The sequence below is a fragment of the Nyctereutes procyonoides genome, unplaced genomic scaffold, assembly GCF_905146905.1.
Source record: "Nyctereutes procyonoides isolate TBG_1078 unplaced genomic scaffold, NYPRO_anot_genome, whole genome shotgun sequence".
Lineage (NCBI taxonomy): Eukaryota > Metazoa > Chordata > Mammalia > Carnivora > Canidae > Nyctereutes > Nyctereutes procyonoides.
In genome coordinates this window covers 45,128,969-45,153,328 of record NW_026575146.1, presented here as the reverse complement: position 1 = coordinate 45,153,328, position 24,360 = coordinate 45,128,969, and the positions used below count along the sequence as shown (strand labels likewise).

General features: G+C 55.4%; 1 protein-coding gene across 1 annotated transcript; it reads right to left on the bottom strand.

Annotated features, from left to right (window-relative positions):
- Window positions 1-11,530: 11,530 nt before the first annotated feature.
- LOC129500011 (nuclear pore-associated protein 1-like) lies at window positions 11,531-15,697 on the bottom strand. Its single transcript, XM_055310164.1, has 4 exons — window positions 13,553-15,697; window positions 12,688-13,490; window positions 12,330-12,460; window positions 11,531-12,276 (listed from the first exon to the last, which is right to left on the bottom strand). The coding sequence occupies exons 1-4, from the start codon at window positions 15,695-15,697 to the stop codon at window positions 11,531-11,533; spliced, it is 3,825 nt and encodes a 1,274-aa protein (XP_055166139.1).
- Between the last annotated feature and the right edge of the window lie 8,663 nt (window positions 15,698-24,360).

Genomic DNA, 24,360 nt, shown 5'->3' with positions numbered 1-24,360 from the left:
AATATTAAGTAATAAAATAATTTTTGGAAATCATAAAATTATTATATGAGGAAAGTACAAGATAATCAACAAAATACATGATTCTTTTTTCTTCTAAAGATTTTATTTTTATGTAATCTTTACACCAATGTGACACTGAAGCTTACAAGTCTGAGATCAAGAGTCACATGCTCTATTGACTCAGCCAACCAGGTGGCCCTAGAATATAAGATTCTGTGTGCACATTTGTATTTTGTGTTTGTGTATAGAACTGGATCTATATATTGATGGGGATACATATAGAAGAAAATACCCCACCATGTTAACTATGATTTATTTAGGGTTTATTTCTATTCCTTTCTTTACTTCTTTACCAGATTTTCTACCATGAACACAGATAACTACTGTATTACTTTCCTATTGCTCCTCAAATTGCCACAAACTTGGTGACTTAAAATAACACCAATATATTTCTCTCATAGTGGTGGTCAAAAGTCTAGAATTTGTTTCATTGGGTAAAACCAAGGTGTCGGTAGGGTTCCACTACCATATATTCCTTGGCTTATGGCCATTTATAGTCTTCCATTTATAAAGAATACCACTCAAGGATCCCTGGGAGCTCAGAGGTTTAGCGCCTGCCTTCAGCTCAGGGTGTGATCCTGGAGTTGTGGGATCGAGTCCCACATCAGGCTCCCTGAATGGAGCCTGCTCCTCCCTCTGCCTGTGTCTCTGCCTCTCTCTCTCTCTTTCTCTCTGTGTCTCTCATGAATAAATAATAATAATAATAAAAAGAATACTACTCAGTCTCTGACTCCATTCCCACATCACCTTCTTCTCATACTCCGACTCTCCTATAAGGATAATGTAAGGACAATTACAACATTCTAGATTATCTAGTCTTAAGGATAATTCAGGATAACCTTCCTATCTGAGGATTTTTAGTCCAATCAGATCTGCAGTTTCTTTTGTCAAATCGAGTGGCATTCCCAGGTTCCCAGGATTAGGACAGGATACAGATATATTTGAGGGCCACTCTTCAGCTTACTTCAACTATTACTATTATTAAATTAGTTATCACTGTAGATATGCATGCTTCACTATAACAATCCTTCAAGAGGAATTTATTTTTTTAATGTTATGGAACATAATATATATTACTAGAAGATACAGGTGAAGAAGAGGAAAAGATATATTCTGAGTGCTCAGTATATGTTTTGAAATTCAATCTCAGTGATTTACAAGAACAAAGACATAAATAAGCATCTATGATTGAGGAGAGAAATTTAGGAACCCCAACCAGCATGTTCTGAAAGAACCCCTGCCACAAGAAGAAAACCATGAGGACTGTCACTAATATTTCATGTAGGCCAAACACACTGATACCTACAGAACTCTGATGATACTTTTTATTCAATAATATATGTCTGCTTTCAGGAAAATGATCCCAGGGACAGCTACTAAAAATTTACCATAGAGGCAATAGCCATACTAAATATATAAAGATATTCCCCACTCAAAAATATCAGAATATATTGTTTGCTAGCAAAAATTAATCTATAGCAGTGTCCATAGCAATGTTAGATATCACTACAAGAAAGGAAACAATCTCACTGCACATTAGAGGAACTCACAAAAATTTACACGTAGTCATATTTAGTGCCCTAAAATCATGTTATTTATGTTATTCATCTGTTATTCATTGCATCAGAGAGCGCTGTTATAGTATTGAGGAAGCAAACTGGCTAGGTGCGAAACTACGTATATTATGATCTCAAATATCTTAAAAAAACAAAAAGAAGCTAAAGAAAGTAGAAGCAATATCAAAATATGTATTGTGGATCCTTAGGATGGTGGAGTTATGTGACTATTACTTTTTGGAATTTCCAACCCTGCCGTTGTTTATACTATATTTTTATAATCAGAAAGGGGAAAAAAACACAATAAAAGGTATTGAATTGGCTTCCTGTAAATATTGACTCAGTTATTGAGTGAAGGGAAGTGTTACAACCTGGGAATCTTTCATTTTCCACTGTGCATCAGTCCAGAGGAGAAAAAAAACATGCCACCCTTTTTGTTTAGAGGGTGCACCATTACATCCACTAAGTGGAAATGATGATCGTTATCTGTTAGGTGACCTGGAAAAGGAGGAGATCTAGCAATTCTGGATATATTCTACTTTATAAACATTAAAAGAAATCCATCCCCAGTGGGAAATGTAACCCTGAAAAAAAAGGAGGGGGTTAGATCTAAGCAGAGAGCTATATACTCACAGATATTATCAAACGACAGAAAACAAAAGGATTATGTGTTACAAATTCTTTAGCCTAAAAAGATACAATATGACACAGTATGCTCCCCTCATCTGTACTATGATATTTATGGGGGTCCCCAATGCTAGCCATAGACAGTACATGCGAAACAATCTTACTCTATTTTCTTTATCAAGTTTTCATTAAAAATTGGTATCATAATTCATTGTGCCTTTACTTCCATTTAGTCCTCTTTGTATGAAGCAGGACAATATTTCATGCTTGAGAATTCACAATAAACATTTCAAAATGTCAAGCTATATCTGCTTATTCATAATTAAATAAATCAGCCTTTTAATCCTTTAATCTACTCTAGAAACTGAATAATTAAGCTAGAACAGGGATTGTTCCATCTGATTCAAAACATTTTGAGGTCAGAGTCTCAGAAGAGAAATTTTTCACATGTTTATTTGCTCTAATTCGCATAATTGGTATGTTAAAATGAACAAATTAGAAACGAGCAACCAGAGGGTGCTGGATTAGCAGGAGTCTTAAAAGCTTTGCAGCTTCTTCATATAATTATTGAGGAGGCATGTTTAATTAGTATAACACACATTAGTAACAATTAAACATAGTCAGGGTCAGGAAATTAACCCTTTTACGATTTAAAGTTGGCATTTTAATTTTATAGTACTCTCTCAGCACAGCAGAAATGTTAATTTATTTCGATATAGTACTCTGATACTGTTATAACATTAAAAATCACTCTCTTTGATATTATTGTAATACACTAGTTTACAGGTAGGAAGATGAGATTTTAGTTTCTAGAGATACCTATATGACTCTCATAAATGTGAAAGTTCAGTACTTAAAGGAATGAGGATGCACGTACAATTTCAAGTGACTGTGCTTTGCTAGCTGGACTCTTTCTGAGTCGAGTGAAAAATAGAATGGAAAGACTTACATAGTTGCTCCATTTCCTAATCCCACATCTTGTACCTCAATTGAAAGGGGTTAAGAGCCCATTAAATTCTCTTCTTGGTCCATAAGCTTCTTTTCAGTACCTTTCCCAGGTTGCAAAGAAAATTTCCTGAAGGTTAGCCATTAAAGATTACTGTACTCTTGAAAATCCTTGACTTATGTCTTGAAACATGGGGTCATTTTAATTATCTATGGATGAAAGACAGTGGTTTGACTTCAACTGACTTTAGGTGTCTCTTATGATGTATAACATCATAAGGTTTGGAAATACTGACTCCTTCATTACAGTGTGAGGAATGCTGCATTTTCTCAGCTTTTAGTTTTTATTTTTGCCCTGTGTGGTTGATGACTATCCATTTCTATGGATAAAGAAATGAGAATAAAAAACAACCAGAAATTTGAAAAGCAAGCTTATAGATATTACCCTTATAGTTTCCATAATGGAGGGATCCTCCCTTTGATTAAAGATATTCAAACTGCTCTCGATAATTATTATAATAACCAGAGGATAAAGAAGGTGGTAGAGGTATGAAAGTACTTTGTGATGATTTATGTGTATACAATCTTTCATATTGAATGGTGATATCTGATTTATGATCTCAAACTTTAAAAAAAAAGATTGTATTTATTTGAAAGAGAGTGAGAGAAAGAGAGAGAGAGAGAGCATAAGCAGGGGGAGGGGCAGAGGGAGAAGCAGGTTCCCAGCTGAGCAGGGAGCCCAAGGCAAGACTCAATCCCAGGACTCTGGTATCATGACCTGAGCCAAAAGCAGGCCTTAACAGACTTAGCCACTCAGGAGCCGCAATCTCAAACTTTTTTTAAAGATAGTTCTCAGATGGAAGAGAGATTGCCACCCTATTGACTACACATTTCTATTAATTGCATATGTAATATATTTAATATGGATGAAATTTATATTTATTACAGAGTTGTCCCATGTTAATTGTGATTAATATTTGGCCTTTTCTATGGAAGGTGAAAATAAGAAATAAAAGCAAGATGAGTTGTGTGGAGACATATGAACCAGAGAAGGTGTTTTTACATCTGAGGCCATATTACGTCATTGGGATGAATTTACCAAAGCCCAGGATCTATCCTTCAGATCTGAGACTTGGAATCATGAAATTTTTAGGATGCTGACTACAATTTCTGTTCTCAGGGAAAGACACATTACACTAGCAAACATGAATAACATTTGAAAACAGAATGTCAGGACACCTGGGTGGCTCAGCAAGTTGAGTGTCTGCCTTTGGCTCAGGGTGTGATCCTGGGGTCCTGGGATCAAGTCCCACATCGGGCTCCCTGTGAGGAGTCTGCTTCTCCCTCTGCCTGTGTCTCTGCCTCTCTCTGTGTGTCTCTCATGAATAAATAAATAAAATATTTAAAAAAATAAATAAAAGGAAAATAGAATGTCACGTTATGAATGTAATGATAAATTAAAATTTTAAAAATTACAACATTCTATGCCTCTATTTTTGGATGATAAGATGGAGAATAATGTCCAGTTGGTCATCTGCTTATGAGTTCAGTGAAATTTTCCATGAGGAGATAGCATCCAGTCAGAGCAAGAAAGATATAAAGCAGCAAGCCATGTCAAAAGGAAGGTAATATCATTCTAGACCAGGAAATAAACCTAGAAGAGGTTCTGTGCGGCTAGAGTTTGTATCGTGTGAGCAAGAGAGTGGTCTGTGATTCAAAATAAATTTCACTTCTCTTTTATAAATCTATGACCCCTCCACCCTACTTCCCAATCACAGAAATGAACATATCTTTAAGGTCCTTCCTGCATTCCATGACAGTCCTCTTTATGTGTGCCCAGAAACAATCCTACTGACTTCCTTTCACCCAGCTGCCACTACACCAGAGCCAGAGGTAATAGAAAAACTTGTGCAATCACTCCATTGGGGTTGGCTACCTCTCTCCAGTGACAATGGTTATAATCTCATCACGGCCACTAGGGAGGGCATATTGTTCTCTACCCTGCTTGGCTCCACATCTGGGGCATGGGCTTTTTTATAGTTCTCCCTCAGTGCAGCTGAGGCCAGATTAGTCCATTTGAATGTGGCTTTACTGAAGCTTAGGGATAATGGAAGAGATTTCAAACTATCTCACAACTTCAGATGACCCTAGAGCCTCTTATAGGACCAGTTATTGGCCTGGATCCCAGCCTATCCATGTCTGTCAAGGGACAGTTTACCACTCAATACCAGATCTGCTGTAGAACCTTCAAAGTCATGAGGTTCAAGCCAATTTCCCTCCTAGCTCCAGAGGGAACAAATGGTGTCTTCAGTCATAGCTTCAGGCCTAATTTTGCAAGTCTTAATTCTCTATTGTAGGATTAATCTCATGTCAGGATGATTAATAGCAGAAACATCTATTCTACTGAGATGTGATCTGGCTCGATTGTCCTTAATAAGCCAGATAATCATGGAATAATCTTACACTTTTAATACAGTTCCCAAAGCCTGTATGTTCTAGGATTGTCACTTCTCATCTCTTATGCTATGATAGCCAAAATGAAATGGCCAAAGACAGAAAATCTGAACCCACTTACTAATTTAACTCTTACACGGCCAGCCTTTTGATGTGTACTTCCAAATTTTACCTCTGGGTACACTACTTTTTCTACATTTTTATAGGTGACTAACTCTTAATTTTTTAGAGCCATCTTCTAACTTCATATATATTATGAAAATAACTTCACTGGATAATCATATTACAGTCAAAATGTACAGCCCTGAGAGTCATTCTTTCACATTTAGATGACTATCTTTCTATATTCCATTTTAGAAAATATATTGATTCCATAGTTTAACACTATTTTAAAAAATGTTTTAAGTGTTTATTTAAATTCAATTAATTAACATATAATGTATTACTGGTTTCAGAGGTAAAGCACAGTGATGCATAGTTTAACTCTTAATCACCACTCCTTTTCAAGTCCTTGGGAGATATTTCTTTGTCACTGACATGCACAAACATCATTTTTCCTCATGGAAGGAAAAAAGCCGTTATCCTACAGAGTTTCTTAACTGAGCAGTTAATATAAAACTACTGGCTCAAATCTGTCTTCTCTGGGTGAAGTGTGAACACGTAAGAAAGACTGGCCTAAGTCTAAACTAAGAAGGCACCCAAGAAAACACTTAAATAGTTTTAGAAAACTAAAATCATAGGGTGGTTTCCTTTCACTCATCAAGGGTTATTCAACCTCTATTGAGGTCAGAGTCAGGGAGAGGAGAGCGAAGCACAGAGGGTGGAGGCAAGGACGAGTCACCTCATCTCTCCCTCCTTTGGACCTTCCTTCCTCCTGGATTCCCATCCCTTACACTCAAAATGCAGATTTCAGGGGTCTGTGCGTGCAGCCAGAACCTGTGGCTACTTCCACATTCCAGTCACTGAGACACAGAAAATTTGGCACAAACTCTGGTTCAACCCACCACACTCACAAAGGTTAATTCTTTCTCTACTGCTGAGACAAAAAGACACACGAGCAAAGGCAGATTAGTAAGAACAAAGTTTTATAGAGGTAGAAGTATATCTACGTAATCTGGGAACGATAAGAGCCCATTGAGGCTCCGATACAGCAAAATCCATTTACTGTGACACAGAATATGTGGGGGAATATCTGTTCCGTAGAGGTTGAGATTCATGACAAAAGAAAGGAACCAGTTGGTGGTGGCTCCTAGACAGGCTATGAAGGTACCCTAGCCCTGGGAGGCCTGTAGCCCTGCCGCCCTGTGATACCTACAGCCCTGCACCCCTGCTGCCCTGCTGCCCTACAGCCCTGCGGGCCTGTGAGGCCTGTAGCCCTGCCCCCCTGGAGGGCCGTAGCCCTGCTGCTCTGGGAGGCCTGCAAAATTGTTGCCCTGTTGCCCTACAGCCCTGCTCCCCTACGAGGCCTGTAGCCCTGCCACCCTGCTGCCTTACTGCTCCTCCACCCTTGGAGGCCTAAAACCCTGTAGCCCCGCAGCACTGGGAGGCATGCAGCCCTGCCCTCTGCTGCCCGGCAGACCTGCCGCCCTTCTTCCCTGCAGCCTTACCGTCCTGTGAGGCCTGGACACCGCCGCCCTGGGGGTCAACAGCCCTGCCACCCTGCCGCCCTGGGAGGCCTGTAGCCCTGCTGCCCTGCAGACGTGCTGCCCTGCTGCCCTGCTACCCTGCCTGGTGCCATGCAGTCCTGCTGCCCTCTGAGGCCTGCAGGCCTGCCCCCCTGGAGGACCATAGCCCTGCGGCCCTGCGAGCCTGTAGCATTGTTGCCCTGTTGCCATACAGGCCTGCTGCCCTACGAGGTCTGCAGCCCTGCCACTTTGCTGCCCTGTAGCTCTGCCGCAGTGCCATACCTGCAACCCTGATGCCCTGCGAGGCTTGCAGCCCTGCGTCCCTTCTGCCCTGTAGCCCTGCTGCCCTGCTCTACTGCCCTGCAACCCTGCCTCCCTGCTGCCCTGCAGCCCTGATGCCCTGGGAGGCCTGTAGCCCTGCTGCCCTAGGAGGCTTGCAGCTTTGCCCCACTTTGCCCTGAAGCCAGGCGGCCCTGTGAGGCCTGCAGCCCTGCTGCCCTGCACCCTGACCCTGCTGCCCTGAAGACCTGGAGCCCTAGGACGCCTGAAGCACTGCTGTCCTGCTGGCCTGCATCCCTGCCGACCTGCTGCCCAACAGTCCTGATGCCTTGAGAGGCCTGCAGCCCTGCCTCCCTGCTGCCCTACAGCCCTGCTGCCCTACGAGAACTGCAGCCCTGCCACTCTGTTGCCCTGCCACCCGGCCGACCTGCGAGGCCTGCAGCCCTGCCGCCCTGCTGCCGTGTACCCCAGCTGCCCTGTGAGGCTGGCAGCCCTGCTGCTGTGCTGTCCTGCAGCCCTGCCACACTGCTTCCCTGGGAGTCCTGTAGCACTGCCACCCTGCTGACCTGCCGCCCTTCGAGGCCTGCAGCCCCGTCGCCCTGGGAGGCCTGCAGCCCTCCAGCCCTTTGCCCTACAGCCCTGCTGGCCTACGAGGACTGCAGCCCTGCCGCCCTGCAGCCCTGCCACCCTGCTGCCCTGCTGCTCTGCCGCCCTTGGAGGCCTAAAAACCTGCAGCCCCACCGCACTGGGAGGCATGCAGCACTACTGCCCTGCTGCCCTGCATTCCTGCTGCACTGGGAGGCCTGCATCAGTGCCACCCCTTTCCCCTAAAGCCCTACTGTCCAATGAGGCTTGTAGCCCTGCCACCCTGCTGCCCTGCTCCCCTGCAAGGCCTGCAGCCCTGTTGCCCTGTAGCCCTGCTGCAGTGCCATACCTGCAGCCCAGATGCCCTGTGAGACCTGCAGTCCTGCCTCCCTGCTGCCCTGCACCCCGGCCACCCAGTGAGGCCGGCAGACCTGCTGCCCTGCTGCACTGCCGCCCATCCATTCCTGCAGCCCTGATGCCGGCAAGGCCTGCAGCCCTGTAACCCTGTTGCCCTGCTCTGCTGCCCTGAAACCCTGGCTCCCTGCTGCCCTGCAGCCCTGCCGACCTAGGAGGCCCGCAGACCTGCCACATTAGGAGGCCTCGAGCCCTCCTGCCCTGCTGCCCTGAAGCCCTGCCGCCCTGCCAAGCTTGCAGCCTTGTTGTCCTGGGAGGCCTGCAGCCCTGCCTCCCTGCTGCCCTGTAGCCCTGCTGCCCTGCTATGCTGCCCTGCAACCCTGGCTCCCTTTGCCGTGCAGCCCTGACACTCTGAGAGGCCTGAAGCCCTGCTGTCCTAGGAGGCTTGCAGCTTTGCCACACTTTACCCAGAACCTAGGAGGCCCTGTGAGGCCTGCAGACCTGCCACCCTGCACCCTGAGCCCTGCAGCCCTGCGAGGCCTGTAGCACCGCTGCCCTGAAGCCCTGGAGTCCTGGGAGGCCTGAAGCAGTGCTGCCCTGCTGCCTGGCATCCCTGCCGACCTGCTGCCCCACAGTCATGATGCCCTGGAAGGCTTGAAGCGCTGCCACATGGCCGACTGGCCTCCGTGCCTTCCTGATGCCCACTGCCCTGCAGACCTGCAGTCCTGCCACCTTGGGAGACCTGCATCCCTGCCACCTGCTGAACTGCCCTGGCTGCCCTGTGAGGCTGGCCATCCTGCCGCCTTGCTGACCTGTGGCCCTGCCACCCTGCTTCCCTGGGAGACCTGAAGCACTGCTGCTATGCTGCCTGCATCCCGCCAAACTGCTGCCCCGCAGTCGTGATGCCCTGGGAGGCTTGAAGCCCTGCTACCTTGCCACACACCTTCCGTGCCACCCTGCCGCCCTGCTGCCCTGCAGCCCTGCCGCCCTGCTGCCCTGTGGCCTTGCTGCCCTGCTGCCTTGCTGCCCTGCACCCCGGCTGCCCTGTGAGACCGGCAGACCGCCTCCCTGCTGCCCAGCCGCCCTTTGATGCCTGAAGCCCTGTTGCCCTGGGAGGTATGCAGCTCTGCCACCCTGTGGCCCTGCAACCCTGCCTGGTGCCATGCAGCTCTGCCGCCCTGTGAGGCCTATAGGCGTACCGACCTGGGGGCCTGCATCACTGCCGCCCTGGGAGTCCTGAGCCCTGCCACCATGGGAGGCCGGCAGCCCTGCTGCACTAGGAGGCTTGGAGCCCTCCTGCCCTGCTGCCCTGTAGACCTGCTGACCTGCTGCCCTGGCTCCCTGCTGCCCTGTAGCCCTGAGGCCCTGAGAGGCCTGCAGCCCTGCCACCCTGGGAGGCTTGCAGCTTTGCGGCCCTTTGCCCTGAAGCCAGGTGGCCCTGTGAGGCCTACAGTCCTGCGGCCCTGCACCCAGAGCCCTGCAGCCCTGCAAGGCCTGTAGCACTGATGCTCTGAATCCCTAGAGCCCTGGGAGGCCTGAAGGACTGCTGCCCTGCTGCCCTGCAGCCCTGCTGACCAGCTGCCCTGCAGTCGTGATGCCCTGGGAGGCTTGAAGCCCTGCCACCCTGCCACCAAGCCTCCTTTCCGCCCAGTTGCCCTGCAGTCCTGTCACCTTCAGAGGCTTGCAGCCCTGCCTCCCTGCTGCCCTGTAGCCCTGCAGCCCTACTGCCCTGCTGCCCTGCTGCCCTGCTGCTCTGCTACCCTGCAACCCTGCCTCCCTGCCTCCCTGCTGACCACACAGGTGATTTGATATTTTAGTGATTTAGATCAGAGCTGGGCTGATTATTGAAAAGGACCTGTTCTAGTGCGCTTAAGAAGCACAATAAATTCTAAGTCAACTGAAATTTCTTACACATACAGACAGAGCAGGCGTGTATGTGCTCTCTTTCCATTTGTTTCTCCGGGCTCAAATCTGTCTTCTCTGGGTGAAGTGGGAACACGTAAGAAAGACTGGCCTAAGTCTAAACTAAGAAGGCACCCAAGAAAACACTTAAATAGTTTCAGAAAACTAAAATCATAGGGTGGTTTCCTTTCACTCATCAAGGGTTATTCAACCTCTATTGAGGTCAGAGTCAGGGAGAGGAGAGCGAAGCACAGAGGGTGGAGGCAAGGACGAGTCACCTCATCTCTCCCTCCTTTGGACCTTCCTTCCTCCTGGATTCCCATCCCTTACACTCAAAATGCAGATTTCAGGGGTCTGTGCGTGCAGCCAGAACCTGTGGCTACTTCCACATTCCAGTCACTGAGACACAGAAAATTTGGCACAAACTCTGGTTCAACCCACCACACCCACATAGGTTAATTCTTTCTCTACTGCTGAGACAAAAAGACACACGAGCAAAGGCAGATTAGTAAGAACAAAGTTTTATAGAGGTAGAAGTATATCTACGTAATCTGGGAACGATAAGAGCCCATTGAGGCTCCGATACAGCAAAATCCATTTACTATGACACAGAATATGTGGGGGAATATCTGTTCCGTAGAGGTTGAGATTCATGACAAAAGAAAGGAACCAGTTGGTGGCGGCTCCTAGGCAGGTTATGAAGGTACCCTAGCCATGCGCAGAGCACAGAACAGTGGACCAAGAACTTGCACCCACAGTGCTGGCTCACCAAAGTCAGAGGGGTGCCCTGACCAGGGGCAGGTCCACGTGTTCCAAGAGTGGAGATTTCTCCCTAAAAGGCATGGCGGTATCCGCCATTGCACCATCAGTGCTGTGGTTTGCAGGGGTTCTGTGTGCTCTGTAGGAATGGGGGACCATTATGATGTCCAGTCGCAGTAGGTACGGTGCTGTTCCCGGTAGCACCAGGTGCCTTAGACACAGGTAGGCCCCCAGGGTTCTGAGGGCGGTTGCTGATACAGAGGGCTGCCATCATAGACACGATGGTGTTTTCATCTGTGTTTGCATCAGGTGAGCCCCCATGATGCTGACATAAAGCAGGAATTCCAGGTCTTCCAGTCTTGGGAGTGATGTTGTTCCCCGCCTTCACACCACTTCCATGCTGGGCAGGTGGGCCCCGGTGCCTGGCGGCAAGGTAGAACTAGAAGTGCATCGAAGCACTGAGATCTCGGTGCTGCTTCTTGCAACTAAAAGTGAGGTCGTGTGGCCAGGCAAGGCCCTGGTGCTCTGTAAGAGGGAAACACGCACGACCTTTGACACAAAGACCTTTGTGGTGGTGGCGTTTCCACACGGAGAAGTGCTGTGGCTTGGGGGGGTTCCTTCCCCGGATTTTGTTCGTCCTAGTGACCCTTTGGGACATGTCTGGGCAATGGGCACACTAGCGCCTCCAACAGGGGGAATGATGCTGTTTCCCATCACAGTGCTGTCTGTGATTTGGGCAGGTGGGCCCCTGGTGCCTGGACTTAATGTGGCACTAGAAGCATGTCCCATTACTGGGACAGTACTTGCCCTTCTTGTAGCAGCAGCTGGACTTCCATGCGATGGACTGGAGGCTATCCGAACAAGAGGACGAGCGGAAGGGGTGCTGGATGTCCCCTTCAGTCCAGCTCCAACGTTGAATGCTCCTGACACCTGTGAGCGAATGGAATCTGGCATGGGCACATTAAGTCCATCCATGGGGATTGCAGGTCCCACAAAGCTCTGTGGGCCTGTAGTGGTAGCCGTGACTGGTAAGCCACTGGGGACTGCAGGCCCCATGACAGTCTGTGGGCCTGTAGTGGTACCTGTAACTGGTGAGCTACTGTTCCCAGTGCTAGGGATCCCAGTGGTACCTGAAAGCCAGTCGTGGTAGAATGAGGAGTGTGGAGAACACTTGGCTGGTTACCGAAGGCCGTCTGCTTGTTGACAGTGGTGCCAAAAGGAGGCCCGCAAACCCCGATTGCATTGCGGTCCCTCCGGGTGGCTGAGTTATAGGAGTGGCCAGGCCGATAGCCTGTGTTGGGGCAACTGTTTTTCCTATCAGGTAGCAATTGTTAGGCTATTGCCCATTGTGACCTCCAATTGTGGGCTGAGAGGTGATTCCTGGGTTAGGATGCAGCGAAACGGGGGTGTTTGATGGCTGACTTTTGATGGAAACTAGTAGAGGCATGGGCCAAGGCAGTGCTGCTACCGGGTGGTGTGTTGCCAGAACCAGGAAGCGCCCTGTACAGTGGGAGCAGTTCTTCTGGGACCCAGGGGGTTACTGAAAGATGACAGCCCGGGAGGGAGATGTGGTATCCATGGCATCGGGGTCAGAGTGAGGGGCGATTCCTGGGTTAGGATGCATCGAAACGGAGGCCTGTATGATGGCTGACTTTTGAGGGAAACTGGTAGAGCCATGGGCCAAGGCAGTGCTGCTACCGTGTGGTGTGTTGCCAGAACCAGGAAGCGCCCTGCACAGTGGCAAGTGGTTCTTCTGGGACCCAGGGGGGGTCTGGAAGATGACAGCCCGGGAGGGAGATGTGGTATCCATGGCATCGGGGTCAGAGTGAGGGGCGATTCCTGGGTTAGGATGCATCCAAACGGAGGCCTGTATGATGGCTGACTTTTGAGGGAAACTGGTAGAGCCATGGGCCAAGGCAGTGCTGCTACCGGGTGGTGTGTTGCCAGAACCAGGAAGCGCCCTGCACAGTGGCAAGTGGTTCTTCTGGGACCCAGGGGGGGTCTGGAAGATGACAGCCCGGGAGGGAGATGTGGTATCCATGGCATCGGGGTCAGAGTGAGGGGCGATTCCTGGGTTAGGATGCATCCAAACGGAGGCCTGTATGATGGCTGACTTTTGAGGGAAACTGGTAGAGCCATGGGCCAAGGCAGTGCTGCTACCGGGTGGTGTGTTGCCAGAACCAGGAAGCGCCCTGTACAGTGGCAAGCGGTTCTTCTGGGACCCAGGGGGGGTCTGGAAGATGACAGCCCGGGAGGGAGATGTGGTATCCATGGCATCGGGGTCAGAGTGAGGGGCGATTCCTGGGTTAGGATGCATCCAAACGGAGGCCTGTATGATGGCTGACTTTTGAGGTAAAGTGGTAGAGCCATGGGCCAAGGCAGTGCTGCTACCGGGTGGTGTGTTGCCAGAACCAGGAAGCGCCCTGTAAAGTGGCAAGTGGTTCTTCTGGGACCCAGGGGGGTCTGGAAGATGACAGCCCGGGAGGGCGATGTGGTATCCATGGCCTCGGCGTCAGAGTGAGGTTGGGTGTTTGCAGAGGTGCTGCCTACTGGAGTGGTGGTGGCCCCAGAACTCAGGTTGGGCAAGCCAGTGGCGATAGGAGCACTGGGAAGAACAGCTGTTTGCTGTCTCCCAGCAAGAGTCCCATGTGTGGGCTGAGGGGTGATGTGGAGGCTGAAGAGTTGATCAGCAAGTGGTGTGGGGCCGGGGGCCATCGACGTAGTTAGACTGGTGGATGCTGCAACTTTCGCAGGGCATCTCTGCTTCATACTGCAATGGCCCCGGGAAAACGGAGGACAGCTCATCCCGGAGTGTGGGGGCGAGCTGAAGATGACAGCCCGGGAAGGGGACGTAGTGTCCATGTCCACGACACCAGGATTGGAAATAGGCTTGGAGGTCAAAGCAGATGACTTTGCTGCGGTGGGAGAAGAAGTCGGTTTAGAGGTGCCGGGCTGGACTGCAACGACAGAGCTATGTGTGGAGTGGCCTGGGAGAGGGGCTGTCAGGAAGAGAGGGGGAGAGTCTACACACATGGGGGTTGGGGATTCTTTTGTGCAGGAGGGTGGGTGTAAGGAGGTTGAGGTGTTCGAAGGTGTGGGGCGGTCAGAGGTGGGTGTCGTAGCCCTGCCTGGGGGAGGAGGACCTCCGCCAAGTGGAGTTTCCCTAATGGGACTGGAAGGAAGGGGAGGAAGAGAATCGGCGGGAACAGCCAGGGGAGGAGATTCAGGAACTCCATGTCCTGTTTCCCGACCAGCATGTCGTGTTGGGGACGACGGCGGGACAGAGAGGATCGGGGGCCTGGCAGAAGGGCCAGCCAAGTCGGTGGGAGGAACAGGGCCGTGGGCAGCGTGAGCGGCCAGGGGCGGGGAGCCTGCAGTCTCCGAGGCCAGTGGGGGGGAGGAGGGGGCAGGCTGAGCGGCCCTGCAGTCTGCCAAGGTCTTTGTTCTGTCCTTCAAGGTCGTGTTCCTGGGACACTCGGTGTTCGGCAAGGTGCCTGGGTCCTTGTCAAGAGCCACGCAAGGAAGCTTCGGGGGTGCGGGCAAGTCCCCTCGATCCCACAGCAGCGGTAGTGGTGGCGGCAATGGCAGACAGAGGGGCATGGCCATTTTCCTCTTGTTCTGCCTCCTGCTGGCAGGTGCTGGTGGGAGAGGGCTCCGTGGCGACACGCCCGAGGGCTTCTCAGCCTGCGTGTCCTTCCTCGCTCCGGCCCGCGTGCTCTGCCCAGGCTGATGGTCTTCAGCCACCGCCGCCTGTGTGCACGTCTCCTGCGGCAAGGGGCGGCATGCGGTTGGGCCCCAGAGCACTGCCGCATCCCTGTCGGCCTTCGCGAGGGCATCTCCCACGGGGCCACATGAAGAGGTGGCAACGCGGCCTTCAGAGGAGGACACGGGAGCCATCTGGGTGCTGTCCCACGAGCTCCCTCCGGAGGGCACGAGACGGCGGTCCAGAGTTGCAGGGCTGGCTTGGTGGAGGCGGAGAACGCCACTGGTGTCCGGGGGCTCAGATGTCAGGGGTGTCCCCCCACTGCTCTGGGGGCGGCCACTCCCACCAAGAGCCTCGGTCTGTTCTCCGGGGTGCTCTGGGACCTTCTCCTCCACCCCCTGTGGGCTGCAAAGGGGGAGGGGAGGGGATGGTACCTGACTCGCAGCCTTGGCTTCCTGTGCAGGTAGGGAATGCAGGAGCCGGAACCTGCGCCCCAGAGCAGGGATCCTCACAGTCCTCGAGGGCCCGCACCCCAGGGAACTGCGCGCAGCCAGCACAGGTTGACCCGGAGGGTTCCTCCAGTTCACCACGGGGAGGAGGCCCAGAGGGGGGCACGCGGCCTGGGGGAGCGGGTACCGCCTCCTGGGCTCCACGTGGCAGCGAGCTGGTGGGGGCCTGCGATCCCGGAGGAATGGCCTGCGCCCAGAGCAGGGGGCAGGTGCAGGAACGGCGGGGTGGTCGCGGCCAGGATGGGCGGTGTCCCAGGCAGGGGTGAGCAGCGGGCGACCGCGGCCGGGCAGGGGCCGGCGGCGGGGAGGGCGAAGAAACCTACAAAGCAGGCTGCCCATTTAGGGCTACTGTGCGCGAGAGTCGCGAGGTCGGAGCGCCGGGCCTGGGGGAGGGTCTCCGAGGCGCCTGGCTCCTCTCCAGGGGCAGCACAGCTGAGCCGCTGAGCCCTGCGCCCAGCCATTGTGAGGTGTCCCTGGAACACCTCCGGGAGCCCGCCACTCCGGGGGGCCCCTCCGCGGGCAGGCAGTGGGCGGGGCCTGGGGCCGCGCCCCCAGCAGCAGCCCAGGTGGGCGGGGCCACCGGGGCGGGGCGGGGCGGGGCGGGTAGGGGCGGAGGCGGTTGAGCACCAGCCTGGCAACCGCCAGCGTGGGGGAGGGGCGCGGCCTGGGCCTGCAGCGGCCAGGCCCGGAGCACTCAGCCCCGAGGCTGTGCGTGGCCCCCCTTCCCTGGGGAAGCCGAGGAAGGCGAGCTCAGGAGCCCCCCAAGGCCCAGAGGCGGTGAGGGGCCTGCTTCCCCGAGGGCCTGCCCTGCAGCCCTGCTGCCCTGCAGCCAAGCCACCCTGCTCCCCTGCAGCCCTGCTGCCCTGCTGCCCGGCAGCCATGCCAACCAGCTGCCCTGCGAGGCCTGCAGCCCTGCCTCCCTGGGAGGCCTGGAGCCCTCCTGCCCTGCTGCCCTGCAGCCCTGACGCCCGGAGAGGCCTGCAGCCCTGACGCCCTGGGAGGCTTGAAGCTTTGCCGCCCTTTGCCCTGAAGCCCGGTGGCCCTGCGAGGCCTACAGCCCTGGCGCCCTGCAGCCCTACAGCCCTGCCGCACGCGGAGACCTGCAGCCCTACTGCCCGGCTGCCCTGCAGTCCTGCTGCCCTGAGAGGCCTGCATCACTGCTGCCCTGCTGTCCTGCTGCCCTGCTTCCCTGTAGCCCTGCCGCCCTGCGAAGCCTGCAGCCTTGTTGCCCTGGGAAGCCTGCAGCCCTGCGGCCATGCCATTCCTGCAGCCCTGCCTCCCTGCTGCCTGCTGCTCTGCTGCCCTGCTACCCTGGCTCCCTGCTGCCCTGCTTCCCTGACGCTCTGAGAGGCCTGAAGGCCCCGGGTGCCTGGCGGCAAGATAGAACTAGAAGTGCATCGAAGCACTGAGATCTCGGTGCTGCTTCTTGCAACTAAAAGTGAGGTCGTGTGGCCAGGCAAGGCCCTGGTGCTCTGTAAGAGGGAAACACGCACGACCTTTGACACACAGACCTTTGTGGTGGTGGCGTTTCCACACGGAGAAGTGCTGTGGCTTGGGGGGGTTCCTTCCCCGGATTTTGTTCGTCCCAGTGACCCTTGGGGACACGTATTGGCAGTGGGCGCACTAGCGCCTCCAACAGGGGGAATGGTGCTGTTTCCCATCACAGTACCACCTGTGATTTGGGCAAGTGGGCCCCAGATGTCTGGATGGAAAGTGGCACTAGAAGCATGTCCCATTACTGGGACAGTACTTGCCCTTCCTGTAGCAGCAGCTGGACTTCCATGCGATGGACTGGAGGCTATCTGACCAAGAGGACGAGCGGAAGGGGTGCTGGATGTCCCCTTCAGTCCAGCTCCAACGTTGAATGCTCCAGAGGCCTGTGAGCGAATGGAACCTGGCATGGGCACATTAAGCCCATCCATGGGGATTGCAGGTCCCACAAACGTCTGTGAGCTTGTCGTAGTAGCCATCAGTGGTGGGCCATTGAGGACGGCAGGCCCCACCAAGGTCTGTGGGCCTGTAGGAGTAGCTGTAAATGGTGAGCCATTGAGGACGGCAGGCCCCACCAGGTCTGTGGGCCTGTAGTGGTACCTGTAACTTGTGGGCTAGTGTTCCCAGTGCTAGGGATCCCACTGGGACCTCCAAAGCCAGTCGTGGTAAAATGAGGAGTGTGGAGAATACCTGGCTGGTTACCGAAGGCCGTCTGCTTGTTGACAGTGGTGCCAACAGGAGAGCCCGCAAACCCCGACTGCATTGTGCTGCCTTGCAGTCCTGCCGCCCTGAGGGTCCTGCAGACCTGCCGCCCTCTGAGGCCTGCAGCCCTCCCTCCCTGCTGCCCTGCACCCCGGCCGCCCTGTGAGGCCGGCAGACCTGTCTCCCTGCTGCCCTGCCGCCCTTCGATGCCTGCTGCCCTGCAGCATTGGGAGGCATGCAGCTCTGCCACCCTGCTGCCCTGGTACCCTGCCTGGTGCCATGCAGCCCTGCCACCCTGTGAGCCCTGCAGCCCTGCCGCCCTCTGAGGCCTGCAGCCCTCCCACCCTGCTGCCCTGTTGCTCTGCTGCCCTTGGAGGCCTAAAGTCCTACAGCCCCGCCAATCTGGGAGGCATGGAGCCCTTCCCTCTGCTGCCCGGCAGACCTACCGCCCTGCGTCCCTGCAGCCTTGCCGTCCCATGAGGCCTGCACCCCGCCGCCGTGGGGGCAAACAGCCCTGCCGCCCTGTTGACCTGCTGCACTGTAGCCCTGCTGCCCTGGAAGGGCTGTAGCCCTGCCGCCCTTCGATGCCTGCAGTCCTGCTGCCCTGGGAGGATTGCAGCTCTGCACCCTGCTGCCCTGCTAACCTGCCTGATGCCTGGCAGCCCTGCCACCCTGTGAGGCCTGCAGGCCTAGTGCCCTGGGAGCCCTGCAGCACTGCCGCCCTGGGAGTCCTGTAGCCCTGCCGCCCCCAGGGAGGCGCGCAGCCCTGCCACACTAGGAGGCCTGGAGTCCTCCTGCCCTGCTGCCCTATGAAGCCTGCAGCCTTATTGTCCTGGGAAGCTTGCAGCCCAGCCGCCTTGCCTTTCCTGAAGCCCTGACTCCTGGCGAGGCCTGCAGCCCTGCCGCCCTGCCGCCCTGCTGCCCTGTAGTCCTGCTGCCCTGCTCTGCTGCCCTGCAACCCTGGCTCCCTGCTGCCCTGCAGCCCTGACGCCCTGAGAGGCCTGCAGCCCTGCCACCCTGCTGCGCTTCATCACTGCTGACCTGCTGCCCCGCAGTCGTGATGCCCTGGGAGGCCTGAAGCCCTGCCACCCTAGCGCCCTGGGAGCCCTGCCGCACTGCCGCCCTGGGAGTCCTGTAGCCCTGCCGCCCCCAGGGAGGCGCGCAGCCCTGCCACACTAGGAGGCCTGGAGTCCTACTGCCCGGCGTCTGTGCCACCCTGACGCCCTGTTGCTCTACAGCCCTGCTGCCCTACGAGGACTGCATCCCTGCCACTCTGTTGTGCTGCCACCCGGCTACCCTGGGAGGCCTGCAGCCCTGCCGCCCTGCTGCCCTGCCACTCTGCCACACTTGGAGGACTAACGGCCTGCAGCCCTGCCACACTGGGAGGCTTGCAGCTCTGCCGCCCTGCACCCTGAGCCCTGCAGCCCTGCCAGGCCTGTAGCACTGCTGATCAGCTGCCCTGCATCCCTGCCGCCCTGCTGCCCCGCAGTCGTGGTGCCCTGGGGGGCTCGAAGCCCTGCCACCCTTTCGCCCGGCCTCCATGCCGCCCTGACCCCCTGCTGCCCTGCAGCTCTGCTGACCTGCTGCCCTGCAGTCCTGCTGCCCTGCAGCCCTCCTGACCTGCTGCCCTGCAGTCCTGAAACCCTGTGAGGCTTGCAGCCCTACTGCCCAGTTGCCCTACAGTCCTGCCGCCTTAGGAGGCCTGCATCCCTGCCGCCCTGCTGCCCTGCACCCCGGCTTCCCTGAGAGGCCTGCAGCCCTGCCACCCTGGGAGGCTTGCAGCATTGCCGCCCTGTTGCCCTGAAGCCTGGCGTCCCTGCGAGGCCTACAGCCCTGGCGCCCTGCTGCCCTGAACCCCGGATGCCCTGTGAGGCTGGCAGACCTGCCGCCCTGCTGTCCTGCCGTCCTTCGATACCTGCAGCCCTGCTGCCCTGGGAGTCCTGCAGCCCTGCCGCTCCCAGGAAGGTGCGCAGCCCTGCCACACTAGGAGGCCTGGAGCCCTCCTGCCCTGCTGCCCTGAAGCCCTGCCGCCCTGCGAAGCCTGGAGCCTTGTTGCCCTGAGAGGCCTGCAGCCCTGCCGCCCTGGGAGGCTTGCAGTTTTGCCGCCCTTTGCCCTGAAGCCAGGCGGCCCTGTGAGGTCCGCATCCCTGCCGCCCTGCACCCTGAGCCCTGAAGCCCTGGGAGGCCTGTAGCACTGCTGCTCTGAAGCCCTGGAGCCCTGGGAGGCCTGAAGGACTGCCCCACTGCTGCCCTGCATCCCTGCTGACCTGCTGCCCCGCAGTCGTGATGCCCTGGGAGGCTTGAAGCCCTGCCACCCTGCTGCACGGCCTCCGTGCCGGCCTGATGCCCTGCTGCTCTGCAGCCCTGCCGACCTGCTCCCTTGCGGTCCTGCCGCCCTGCAGCCCTCCCGACCTGCTACCCTGCAGTCCTAATGCCCTGCGAGGCTTGCATCCCTGCTGCCCAGTTGCCCTGCAGACCTGCCACCTTGGGAGGCTTGCAGCATTGCCGCCCTGTTGCCCTGACGCCTGGCGTCCATGGGAGGCCTACAGCCCTGGCGCCCTGCTGCCCTGCACCCCGGCCGACCTGTGAGGCTGGCAGACCTGCCACACTGCTACCCTGCCCCCCTGAGAGAGGTGCAGCCGTGCCGCCCTCGGAGGCATGCAGCCCTGCCAGGCTGCTGCCCTGCACCCCGGTTGCCCTGTGAGGCCAGCACCTGCTGCCCTCCTGCCCTGCCACCCTTCGATGCCTGCAGCCCTGCTACCCTGAGAGTCATGCAGCCCTGCGACCCTGCTGCCCTGCTACCCTGCCTGGTGCCATGCAGCCCTGCTGCCCTGGGAGGCCTGCAGGCCTACCAACCTGGGAGGCCTGCAGTCCTCCCGCCCTGGTGCCCTGCAGCCCTGTCATCCTGGGAGGCCTGCAGTCCCGACGCCCTGTTGCTCTAAAGCCCTGCTGCCCTACGAGGACTGCAGCCCTGCCACTCTGTTGCCCTATTGCTCTGCCCCCCTTGGAGGCCTAAAATCCTGTAGCCCCGCCAAACATGGAGGCATGGAGCCCTGCCGCCCTGCTGACCTGCAGCCCTGCCGCCCTGAGGGCCTGTAGCCCTGCTGTCCTGCAGCCCTGCCGCGGTACCACACTTGTAGCCCTGCTGCCCACGGAGGCCTTGAGCCCTGCCACCGTGGAAGGCTTGCAGCATTGCCGCCCTGTTGCCCTGAAGCCTGGCAGCCTTGTGAGGCCCGCAGCCCTGCTACCCTGCTGCCCTGCAGCTCTTCGAGGCCTGCAGCCCTGCTGCCCGACGACGATTGCAGCCCTGCCACTCTGTTGCCTTGCCACCCGGCCGCCATGCGAGGCCTGCAGCCCTGCCACCCTGCTGCCCTGCCGTCCTTCCATGCCTGCAGCCCTGCTACTCTGGGAGGCCTGCAGCTCTGCCACCCTGCTGCCCTGCTACCCTGCCTGATGCCAGGCAGCCCTGCCGCCCTGTGAGGCCTGCAGGCCTTGACCCTGGGAGCCCTGCAGCCTTGCCATCCTGTTAGGCCTGCACCCCAACGTCCTGGGAGGCCCGCACCCCTGCCACACTGGGAGGCTTGCAGTCCTGCCACCCTGTTGCCCTACAGCCCTGCTTCCCTACGAGGACTGCAGCCCTGCCACTCTGTTGCCCTGCTCCCCGGCCGCCCTGTGAGACCTCAGCCCTGCCACCCTGGGAGGCCTTCATTACTGCCGCCCTGTTCCCCTACAGCCCTCCTGCCCTTCGAGGCTTGTAGCCCTGCAACCCTGCTGGCCTACCCCCTGCGAGGTCTGCAGCCCTGCCTCCCTGCTGCCCTGCACCCCGGCCGCCCTGTGAGGCCGGCAGACCTACCGCCCTGCTGCCCGGCCGCCCTTCGATGCCTGAAGCCCTGCTGCCCTGGGAGGTATGCAGCTCTGCCTCCCTGCTGCCCTGCTACCCTGCCTGGTGCCATGCAGCTCTGCCGCCCTGTGAGGCCTGCAGGCCTACCGACCTGGGGGGCCTGCAGCACTGCCACCCTGGGAGTCCTGTAGCCCTGCCGCCCTTGGAGGCCGGCAGCCCTGCTGCACTAGGAGGCTTGGAGCCCTCATGCCCTGCTGCCCTGTAGCCCTGCTGACCTGCTGCCCTGCAGTCGTGATGCCCTGGGAGGCTTGAAGCCCTGCCACCCTGCCACCCGGCCTCCATGCCGCCCTGCTCCTCTGCCGCCCTGCAGGCCTGCCGACCTGCTGCCTTGCAGTCCCGCTGCCCTGTAAGGCTTGCAGCCCTGCCGCCCAGTTGCCCTGCAGTCCTGCCACCTTCGGAGGCTTGCAGCCCTGCCTCCCTGCTGCCCTGTAGCCCTGCTGCCCTGCTGACCTGCTGCCCTGCTGACCTGCTGCTCTCCTGCCCTGCAACCCTGGCTCCCTGCTGCCCACACAGGTGATTTGATATTTTAGTGATTTAGATCAGCGCTGGGCTGATTATTGAAAAGGACCTGTTCTAGTGCGCTTAAGCAGCACAATAAATTCTAAGTCAACCGAAATTTCTAACACACACAGACAGAGCAGGCATGTATGTGCTCTCTTTCCATTTGTTTCTCCGGGCTCAAATCTGTCTTCTCTGGGTGAAGTGGGAACACGTAAGAAAGACTGGCCTAAGTCTAAACTAAGAAGGCACCCAAGAAAACACTTAGTTTTAGAAAACTAAAATCATAGGGTGGTTTCCTTTCACTCATCAAGGGTTATTCAACCTCTATTGAGGTCAGAGTCGGGGAGAGGAGAGCGAGGCACAGAGGGTGGAGGCAAGGACGAGTCACCTCATCTCTCCCTCCTTTGGACCTTCCTTCCTCCTGGATTCCCATCCCTTACACTCAAAATGCAGATTTCAGGGGTCTGTGCGTGCAGCCAGAACCTGTGGCTACTTCCACATTCCAGTCACTGAGACACAGAAAATTTGGCACAAACTCTGGTTCAACCCACCACACCCACATAGGTTAATTCTTTCTCTACTGCTGAGACAAAAAGACACACGAGCAAAGGCAGATTAGTAAGAACAAAGTTTTATAGAGGTAGAAGTATATCTACGTAATCTGGGAACGATAAGAGCCCATTGAGGCTCCGATACAGCAAAATCCATTTACTATGACACAGAATATGTGGGGGAATATCTGTTCCGTAGAGGTTGAGATTCATGACAAAAGAAAGGAACCAGTTGGTGGCGGCTCCTAGGCAGGTTATGAAGGTACCCTAGCCATGCGCAGAGCACAGAACAGTGGACCAAGAACTTGCACCCACAGTGCTGGCTCACCAAAGTCAGAGGGGTGCCCTGACCAGGGGCAGGTCCACGTGTTCCAAGAGTGGAGATTTCTCCCTAAAAGGCATGGCGGTATCCGCCATTGCACCATCAGTGCTGTGGTTTGCAGGGGTTCTGTGTGCTCTGTAGGAATGGGGGACCATTATGATGTCCAGTCGCAGTAGGTACGGTGCTGTTCCCGGTAGCACCAGGTGCCTTAGACACAGGTAGGCCCCCAGGGTTCTGAGGGCGGTTGCTGATACAGAGGGCTGCCATCATAGACACGATGGTGTTTTCATCTGTGTTTGCATCAGGTGAGCCCCCATGATGCTGACATAAAGCAGGAATTCCAGGTCTTCCAGTCTTGGGAGTGATGTTGTTCCCCGCCTTCACACCACTTCCATGCTGGGCAGGTGGGCCCCGGTGCCTGGCGGCAAGGTAGAACTAGAAGTGCATCGAAGCACTGAGATCTCGGTGCTGCTTCTTGCAACTAAAAGTGAGGTCGTGTGGCCAGGCAAGGCCCTGGTGCTCTGTAAGAGGGAAACACGCACGACCTTTGACACAAAGACCTTTGTGGTGGTGGCGTTTCCACACGGAGAAGTGCTGTGGCTTGGGGGGGTTCCTTCCCCGGATTTTGTTCGTCCTAGTGACCCTTTGGGACATGTCTGGGCAATGGGCACACTAGCGCCTCCAACAGGGGGAATGATGCTGTTTCCCATCACAGTGCTGTCTGTGATTTGGGCAGGTGGGCCCCTGGTGCCTGGACTTAATGTGGCACTAGAAGCATGTCCCATTACTGGGACAGTACTTGCCCTTCTTGTAGCAGCAGCTGGACTTCCATGCGATGGACTGGAGGCTATCCGAACAAGAGGACGAGCGGAAGGGGTGCTGGATGTCCCCTTCAGTCCAGCTCCAACGTTGAATGCTCCTGACACCTGTGAGCGAATGGAATCTGGCATGGGCACATTAAGTCCATCCATGGGGATTGCAGGTCCCACAAAGCTCTGTGGGCCTGTAGTGGTAGCCGTGACTGGTAAGCCACTGGGGACTGCAGGCCCCATGACAGTCTGTGGGCCTGTAGTGGTACCTGTAACTGGTGAGCTACTGTTCCCAGTGCTAGGGATCCCAGTGGTACCTGAAAGCCAGTCGTGGTAGAATGAGGAGTGTGGAGAACACTTGGCTGGTTACCGAAGGGCCGTCTGCTTGTTGACAGTGGTGCCAAAAGGAGGCCCGCAAACCCCGATTGCATTGCGGTCCCTCCGGGTGGCTGAGTTATAGGAGTGGCCAGGCCGATAGCCTGTGTTGGGGCAACTGTTTTTCCTATCAGGTAGCAATTGTTAGGCTATTGCCCATTGTGACCTCCAATTGTGGGCTGAGAGGTGATTCCTGGGTTAGGATGCAGCGAAACGGGGGTGTTTGATGGCTGACTTTTGATGGAAACTAGTAGAGGCATGGGCCAAGGCAGTGCTGCTACCGGGTGGTGTGTTGCCAGAACCAGGAAGCGCCCTGTACAGTGGGAGCAGTTCTTCTGGGACCCAGGGGG

Bases quoted from the DNA above. Each gene is read 5' to 3' on its own strand.
- LOC129500011 (XM_055310164.1), bottom strand. From the start codon at position 15,697: ATGGGCAGCCTGCTTTGTAGGTTTCTTCGCCCTCCCCGCCGCCGGCCC. The intron at 13,491-13,552 runs GCAACACACCAC...TTACCTCAAAAG, and splicing joins CAGGGCGCTTCCTGGTTCTG to TCAGCCATCATACAGGCCTC. The intron at 12,277-12,329 runs GTAACCAGCCAA...ACTGGCTTTCAG, and splicing joins CAACAAGCAGACGGCCTTCG to GTACCACTGGGATCCCTAGC.